This window comes from Silene latifolia, unplaced genomic scaffold (assembly GCF_048544455.1).
Source record: "Silene latifolia isolate original U9 population unplaced genomic scaffold, ASM4854445v1 scaffold_20.1, whole genome shotgun sequence".
In the NCBI taxonomy this organism is placed as follows: Eukaryota; Viridiplantae; Streptophyta; class Magnoliopsida; order Caryophyllales; family Caryophyllaceae; genus Silene; species Silene latifolia.
Genome location: NW_027413163.1, coordinates 5,564,672 through 5,573,659, shown reverse-complemented (window position 1 = coordinate 5,573,659; position 8,988 = coordinate 5,564,672). Strand labels below are relative to the sequence as shown.

The 8,988-nt window shown below is 45.4% G+C and overlaps 1 protein-coding gene across 1 annotated transcript; it reads right to left on the bottom strand.

Moving 5' to 3' along the window:
* Positions 1 to 7,102: 7,102 nt before the first annotated feature.
* Positions 7,103 to 8,750, bottom strand: LOC141638241 (histone-lysine N-methyltransferase, H3 lysine-9 specific SUVH5-like). The gene has a single exon (XM_074447652.1). It carries the CDS (start codon positions 8,384 to 8,386, stop codon positions 7,307 to 7,309), a length of 1,080 nt encoding a protein of 359 aa, XP_074303753.1. The 5' UTR covers positions 8,387 to 8,750; the 3' UTR covers positions 7,103 to 7,306.
* Between the last annotated feature and the right edge of the window lie 238 nt (positions 8,751 to 8,988).

Here is an 8,988-nt window from a genome sequence, read left to right as displayed (position 1 = left end):
GGCGGAGGTGTCCGAGACCGTTGTGGGCACCCCGACGCGTGATTATATCTTATGAAGAATGATCCAAGTTTTCCATCAAAATGCTTGTCCCCTCCGTAGTCGTACCAAAGTAGACGCCACGGCCAAAGCCGGGCAGTCACTACAAATGCAGTTGATACTCGCGAAAGCGACCAACATGCTTAAGAACGTATAAGTACAGTTGAGAAACGCAAATCTGACTGCCTCGGCCAATCCGGGAGTGGCAGAGGAAGCGATCAATATGTCTATAGATACGAATGCAGTCGAGCCGTAACCCCAATTGCCTCGGCCAAAGCCGGGAGTGACGGGGAAAAACGACCGATATGCTAACATGTTTACAACAGCAGTTGGGAAGCGCAAATCTGACCGCCTCGGCCAAAGCCGGGAGTGGAGGAGGAAGCGACCGACATGCCAACATGTTGCTAAGCGGATTGGGAAACGTGAACCTTGCTACCTCGGCCTGTTCAGGTGCAGCAAAGGACACGACCAATATGCTAAAAACGTTTAAGTACAGTTGAGATACGCAATCTAACTGCCTCGGCTAAGCCAAAGGTAAAAACGAAAAAGTGCTCAATATGTTTAAAAACGTAAGAAGACAACTGAATGAAGGATGAGATCAAAGCCTCGGCCAAGCCGAAGGCAAATAAACAAACTTTATTAAAAATGTTTACAAGTGAGGCAAAACAAAGTCGACGGCCGTCCCCATAGGGATAGTCTAAACACAACCTACCAAAGTTTAACAAAAAAAGAAGGTACAACAAAAGATTACAACATAAGACATGAAGCGCCAAAAGGATGGCAGGGAGGAAAGGCTCAATAGTTGGCCCCCGAACAGCTGAAGCTGTACGAAGGGTCGGGTGAATCTGGTGACGATCGCCCGTCTCCCTATGCTTGTTGTTGCTCGCCACCGGCAGCAGTAGCAGCATTACCAACGGTGGGCGGCCCAGAGGACGACTTGGCAGCTTCACTTGCCTTTGCCCTCTCAGCCTCCTCTCTAGCCTCCTTCACCTTAGCATCACGGGCCGCCTTGGCCTCAGCTTCCTGAGCAGCCTTCGCCGCCTTCGCCTCATCCGCGGCCTTGGTCTCCACAGCAGCCGCCTTCTCATCCAGAAGCCTGTCAAAATCTTGCCACGGAAAGGTGCCTTCAGGAAGGAGCTCTTTAATCGCATCCCTGGTAGCATCTTGACTTGGTCCCGTGCACGGGCACACATCTCAGGGATGATGACGGTTTTAAGCATCTCAATATCCTTCTCCCTCTGAGCAAGGATAGCCTTTGTGCTCTTATGCTCCTTCGCCTCGGCCGAATGCAGGGACTTCCATTTTTCCCTCTGCTCAACCATGGCCTTATAGTCGCCCTCAAATTTGTTTCTCTCCTCCCGCAGCTTAGCGGCATCAGCCAGCGCAGACTCGACCTTAGCTCTCTCGGCCAGGACCACCTTCTCAGCGTCCTCCTTAAGCTTTCGTTCGGCGAGGAAGTCCTTCATGGTGGCGAGGAAGTCCCTCTTCGTCCTCTCGGCCTCCTTCTTACCAGCGGCAAGCTCAAGCCTAAGCCGTTCGAGCGCAGGGGCAGATTGAGCCATAAGCTTTTCTTGCTCGATAAGGCCGAGTCTTTGGCTAGTTGACCCACTTCACCACCTTTTGGCCAACTTTATGCCGTCCGCCCCCGAGTGAACGCAGAAACCTTCTGGGATGAGGAGTCGGCGGTGACATTTTTATCGCCCGTCCGCACGCAGTCGCTTCTCCAATTGTCGTTCGGTGAGAACGAACGGCGATGGCGACAGGGATCTATAAAAAACCCGACAAAGCATCCATGTCAACATTCATTGACATATCGAAAGCTTGTCATCGGGAATGCCTAAAGAACCTGCTAAATCCGAGCCATGGGTTAGATCCGTACCGTCTTAGCCTTCTTGGACGAGGGGCCGGTGACCCCTTCTCTTTCCCCCCTCGTAAATAAAGAAGAAGAGCGTTGTTTCCTTCCTCTTATTTGAAGGAGGAGGACCCTCCAGAACGGTGACGTCCTCTTCAACATTGACGACCACCTGCTCCTTTTGGACTACGGGGATTGGAGACCGAGTAGGAGTTGACGTCGTAGCCGCCGAAGACATTGCTTTTGGTTTTCGGCGTGGCACGTTCTACCGAATCTCTGCTGAGTCGCCCCACATCCATTGCCTTCAACGCCGCTTTGCTCCATGAGTTCGTGCGGGGCCATGTCTGCGATCACGCGCGCGCGGCCTTAGGGTGCAGCTCAACAACTCTCCCGTCCTGGTCAAGTCCCAACTTGTTTAGGATGGAGACAAACAGATCCCGGCCAAATCGATCTGCAAGAAACAAAGTCAACAGTTAAGCAAAAGAAGTAAACCGAGGCTCAAATACAGAAGCATAAAAAGCAAAGGTGGGACTCATACCGACCCCACTCACCCTGGCCGAGGGCCGGTATGAGGCCGACGTGACAAAGCGGCTCGTCTTGAAGGACGATCTGCGTCGGAGGCATCCATCCCTTCGGCGTGCCATCCCTCTCAGCCTCGAACAGCCTCACTGCCCGCACTTCGTCGTCCTTAAGATAGACCTTCTTGGCGTCCATCTTAATCTTATTACGGGAGACATATCTTTCATGCTCCCCTCTCTCACACCGCAAATTGACGCGCTCGGAAGGACCGGGGCAGTGGATAGTCCTCCGGAACCTCGACATATACCCACCGTCCCTTCCAGTCTTTGCAAGAGGTCAGCTTAGAGACGGTCACATAACCCGGCTCGGTCTGTATGTTGTACCACCCCGTGCCGCCTAGGGTAGTCTGCCGAAGATGGTGGAGCCGGCGGAAAAGGTTCACCGTTGGGGCCTCCCCCTTAAAGAGACATAACCATACGAAGCCAATAATCGTCCTAATGGCCAAAGGATGCAGTTGGGCCACGGCGACGTTCATGGCTTTGATTATGGCCGCGACGTGTTCATTAAGAGGAAATCGGAGCCCATACTCCAGATGTCTGATGTACACGCCGATACAACCTTCGGGAGGGCAACAGACTGTCTGATCACCCTCAGGGACAATAATTCTATACCCCCTGCCGAAGGAGTAATGGTCTTCAAAAAGTTCAGGCCCGGAGACACTAGCGAACTTGTTCGTCCAAACACGATCGGGTTTAATCGAGCAGGCTTCGCCGTGCCACAAGAAATGCGGCTTCTCTGCATCAGAATGGGTCTTTTCATCATCGTCATCATCAAAATCCTCCAAAAATTTCTCATCAATTTCAGGAGAAGGCGACTTGCGGCCCCCGAACCCTATCGGGGTGACAACCAGTGGCTCCTGTTCATCGAGATCGACGGTTCGCCCCCCGGAGTTGAGGTACTAGGCAGAGCATCAGCAGAAGACATGGTGGCAACAATTACTTAACAAATAAAAGATTGGGGAAGAATTTGTTTGTTTACCTTGAAAGAAAGTGTTACGCCGAGTAACGCTTCGAAAATTAGAGAGAGAAAGAAACTCTTCGAAAACTAGAGAGAGAAATTTTTTCTTGAAAATGAAATTTGTACGACAAAATGAGGGGCACACTGCTCTATTTATAGAGCAAAGCCCATTCAGTGGACCAATCAGAGCAAAGCCCATGAAGCGTCCAACAATCAGCACCAGGCCACGTGTCAAGCATGCAGTCATGGAATGTCAATCGACATACAGTGACAAATCTTCTTTGACACGCTCCTTGGTATCTACTTGCTAACGGCCAGCTGATCAACAAATCTTAGCAGCACCGGCCGAGGGCAATCAAAAGCACACGGCACTCCCAACCTTGGTCTCGGCCAGCGCCATTTTCTTTTCCACATTCGATGTCCATTACACAACCATGTGGAGGGGGGATATGGTACGGCCCGATGCAACCAAGCCGAGGAAGAAGTTCGACATGCGCATAATACGCTCAACACTCATCGAAGGTCCATACCACGGCATAGACTACGCTGGGGGCAAATTGATGGGGTATATTCTGCACCCGCTGACCGAGTCAACACATTGAGCAAGGTCAAAGCTAAAAGACAACAAGTCAACATATTAACCCTAATTTAACCGACGTCGGCTGTCATTACTGGGTCTCGGCTAGGCAACTAGCCGTAGAAGCATATCCGCGTACTCACATCCAGTCCCCTCGGCATGGAGTCAGCCAGGCCTGCCGGCCTGCCATGGGTCTCTCGGCCGAGGGTAAAACGGTCTTTCCACCTGCTATGCCACTTGGCCACTACGTGACAAAAGGTGAAAGTCTATAAATACTCATCATCTCTCATTGAGAAAACGATCCCAAAACTATCTGAATATCATCTTAATCTGGTATAAACTCACTTATCTCTCTACAACATACTTTGCCAAGTTAACACACAACTTATCTCTTTAAGTTTACTGACTTGAGCGTCGGAGTGAGTACGCTTGGTACCAAGCCGAGCCCTCAGTTTGTTCATCTTTACAGGAGAGAGTGAAAGGAAGAGACGAGCAACGACATCATTCTACAAGCTTAAGTGGTCACAATCCTGCTCCGGAATTACACCCGGAACAAATGGATATATTCGTTTAAAGTAAAAAAACGGGTCAAATATGCTTAAATTGGTGATATTTTTTAGCCCCACCATGCAACTTGTTGTTTGTCTTATACTAAGTGGGCGGATATTTGGTTCGTCTATAACTATAGACGGATATCTACCGTCTATAAGGAGAATTTGTGTTGTATTAACTTGAATTTTGGTTATGGTAAGAAAGAACAGGGGCGGCTTTGGCCCGGTTCAGGCTGAGCCCAAGAACTGGGCCTCAAGTTCTTTGGGGCGTCAAAGCTGCTGATCTACTAAATAAATAAAACAAAACATATAGCTTTATCAACAAATAAATGAAGGCTAGTGTATTGTTATGCAATTTGCCTATTAGTCGGACCTGGGTATAATCATTTTATTTAACTTTTATTTTAAAAAAATGTTCACAACATATATTGAGGGCCTCCATCATTGTTGTTGCACGAGACTTTCGAATTAATTGAGACTCCCTTGAGAAAGAACTATTCCTTAAATACTTACCTAGTTCATTTATCTCAACACAAATTCTCCCTTATGACGGAGGGTATCCGTCACAAACTTGTGACGGGTACCATATTGTCTCACAAAAAACCCATAAGGGTGAGAGAAGGAGCACATGGGGTGGGTGCCCACCTTGTCCCCTCTACCCATCTCCACTCACAAAATACCCGTCGCAAGATCCGACCCGTCACAAGGGAGACCTACTGTTATCTCAAACATTTTTTTGTAAGAGGCATTTTGATGAAAGGCAACTAATTATGTGAAGGAGGTAATAATTATGTGACTCGATGTACAAGAATCGAGGGAATTAAATGAAGGTATCAAATGATCAAAAATTAAAATGACGAGAAGCCAAGTTCACTCGACATGGATGAAGACCAAAACAAGGACCATCAAAATTCTAAGAGTGAAATAAATATCATCAGAACTCAATGCTTGTATGAACATGTTTGCCGGAAACTTTAAATGCTAGCATAAAAAGGGACAGACCTAACAGCGACAGCCGCGAGCCAAGCCGGAGGGCAGCAGCGCAAAAGAAATGCTCATACAGTCACACTAGTCCCCATAAAATTAAAGGACCTTAGATGAAAGGGTGAGTTGTTTAAGCGGAGTAGCGGAGACGGATGAATAAGCTAAAACAAGATCAGAGCTACGGTCGGAATCACTGTACTTTGTGCTATATCAAAGTAGCAGTCACAGTAATAACATCAACTCAATGCCTCAAGTCAAGGGATCTCACAAGTTGCGGGGTAAAGGGGTCTGTTGGATCTAACTGTACCCCTGTAGACATAAATGGATTAGTAGTTCACTACATGCATAAGCCTCAAACATAAAACACCGAAGAAAAGTTGTTAGAACAGGAAAAAAATTATTGCCCCATCGACCTCAAAGACATTGTTTCCGAGTGACCCAATACGAAATTTCGACAAGAAAAGTAATCAAACAGCGTACATGAACATGGAAAAGAGGTTTCCGAGGATCTTCAGAGGCCTAGAGAATAGAATGGTAAATCGCAATTTGAACACCAAGGATTCGCGATAATAGATAGAATACTCAAAAATTGAATGAATGTGTAAACACACTTGATGCGAAATGCTATAATGGTATCAAACATCAGCTTTACTCCTAATCCTGGTATGGATCTCCAAAACTTGGTCATTTTATCGTGGTATCGATCTCCTGAACTTGGTCATTTCATTATAGATGTGTCGACACCACATCAAAGATACAGCTCCCTGACCCATATTTAATACCATGCCTGCAATAAAACAATCCTCTAACAAATCCAATCATCCAATCCTCAAAATTCATATCCTACAGGAGATAGAATACTCGACTACTCGAGATGAACTCAAGAATATGTTCATCAAGAAAGAGACTAACCTCAACACCAGACAAGATGGAATTCATCGAATTGGTAGAAGCATTCATATTCCTCTTTTGGCCTAAAATAAAAGCTTCAAGAATAGCACATGATAGTACCACAAAATAACTAACCAACAACGCTTAGTACTACAGCAAGCAATGCCAGTAGCTACTTGTTTTTTCCAGGTAATTGGTATTTATATCCAATGTTTTGTAATAACCGACTAACAAGTCAGATTCCTATGAACCCTCCAACCCAACATCCTCCTCCTCCAATATCTATTGAAGAAAACCCGATTACTCAATTCTTCTTGGCTAACAACTCTTCAAATCCATTGACATCATCTACCCCGCTCGTCCTATCACACTCAAAACCAACAACAAGAAAACCCGCCTTCCTCACTTGGAAACTTTGGTACAAACTAACTGTCGCACAATACCATTGTCTACGACTTCATCCAAGTGAACAACAATACCCAGTACCTCGAGGGGTTCCACAAACTACCCCTAGCCGTAATGATAATATAGGAGAGAGATCAAAATCAATGTATAGTTTCTACCAAATGATAATCCACTAAAACTAAACAAGTACTAGTATACATACATGATAAAAGCACCAATAACATGAACATGAACATGAAAGATGAAGAAGAAACATGTACAATCAAACACTAAAGAGAAGTCATTGTATTCATTCGGCAAAACGCAGTAGAGATCGAAATACCATCACATTTTTTCAGTCTTTACAAAGACTAGGAGACAGACCTAAAAGAGTAACAACCAAACTACCAACCTACAACAGACCAACATAGGCTCCAATACAGTAAAGACAAGGCTAATTCATGTTAGCTAGACAGACCACAGTAAACAGCTTAGCTACGCAAACTGACGCTTATACTCTCGCCATGGAACAACGGGCTGTCCAGCATCTCGAGTCATCCGAAACTCAAATACCAAGTTCCCCTGAGGCCCTTTCTTCCGGACAGTTTCAGTGACCTTATACAATCCATCATAAACATAAACAATCTTTGCATTCCCACTCCCATACCTAAGCCCCCTAACCACCCTAACCGCCTTATTCCTCAACCGACTATTATGCAAAGCCAAATTCCCAGCCGTCAACGTCTGATCAGGAGGATCCCCAACCTCGTTCGGCTTACGTGTCCCACCTTCTCCGATATAACTCAGTAAATTGGGATCACTCATTTTATCCAAATGCCCTTCATTGGCAACAATACAAGTAGCAAACCTCTCACCACCTTCCTCTTTAGTATCAATTCCACCCTGAAACAACCTATGCAAACCCGCAATCACTAGCTCGATTCGATAATAAAACTTATCACCAACCTCCACGCCAGGAATAGACCCAATCTTATGTTGAGCTTTTATAATCTTCCCTTCCCTAGTAAGCTCCCTATTCGCTTCGATATCAACCCTTTTCACTCCCTTCCTTGATAATTCATCACATCTTTCCCTGAATAACCTCAACATCTCAACTACCTTTTCTCTCTCATTTGACTCATTTGACCTTCCCTCACCACTACTCTCACCTCCAAAATCTCTCGGTTTACGACCCGAATCCTTCTCAGACCGAATAGGGTTCATTTTTGGCGCATTTGACTGACTCCCCAAAACCCTTCCTCCACTGGAATCCAAATATTTGACTTTTGAGGGTTTCTGCATCACCATTTTACGACCCGAACCCGAACCCATCTCCATCTGTCTACCCGTGGGTTTACATTTGAAAGAACCATGACCCGACCCGGGATTTTCCCTCAGACCGGAATTCTTCTCAGAGAGAAAAGGGGTGATTTTGGAAGCATTTGGACCACAATCAGGTGGATAATCTCTGGTGTAAGTGTAAGAAATCTTCAATGGCGAATTCACTGGCATCAAATTACCACAACCAAGGGGAAAGTCTCTGGTAAAAGCAACTCTTGAACTTGCATTCTCCATCGTCGTTAAAACAGGGTATAAAAGATTAGAGAAAATTAGTTAAAAATTGGGGGGAAACTACACGAAATTAGGGTTTTCTTGTGAGAAAATTTGCGGAAAAAAAGAAGAAGCTGAAACACTTAAAAAAAGAGGGAAAATTTGAAGGGGTAAGCTTAAAAGGAAGAAATTATGAAAGATGTTATGATAATAATGGAATTACAAGAGAGAGGAAAGTGGGATGGTGTGTGTGTATGTGTGTTAATGGAGGATGAAGGTTTAAGTGTGAGAGTAGTTGAAAAAAATGGAGGAAAATGCGCAGAGATGTCAGAATGTGACTGCCATGGACAGTTGCTATAGTTGTTTGAGAAGCAAGGAATTATAACTGGAAATGGAAAAAGGAAAGGTGGGGACACTATTTGTGTAATAAACCGACTTACCATGACTGGACTCATATTCAAATTAAGATTCTTTTATTTCTCGTCTCATTTAATTAAAGTGGTTTTTTTAATGATCAACGCGTTTACCATGCTTTATTATAGTTATATCATAAATCGAATATGTTCTCATGAAGAATAGAACAAAGTTTAGTAGGCAGATAACTAGAATAGTCGGAATGGTACTAG

Bases quoted from the DNA above. Each gene is read 5' to 3' on its own strand.
- LOC141638241 (XM_074447652.1), bottom strand. From the start codon at position 8,386: ATGGAGAATGCAAGTTCAAGAGTTGCTTTTACCAGAGACTTTCCCCTT.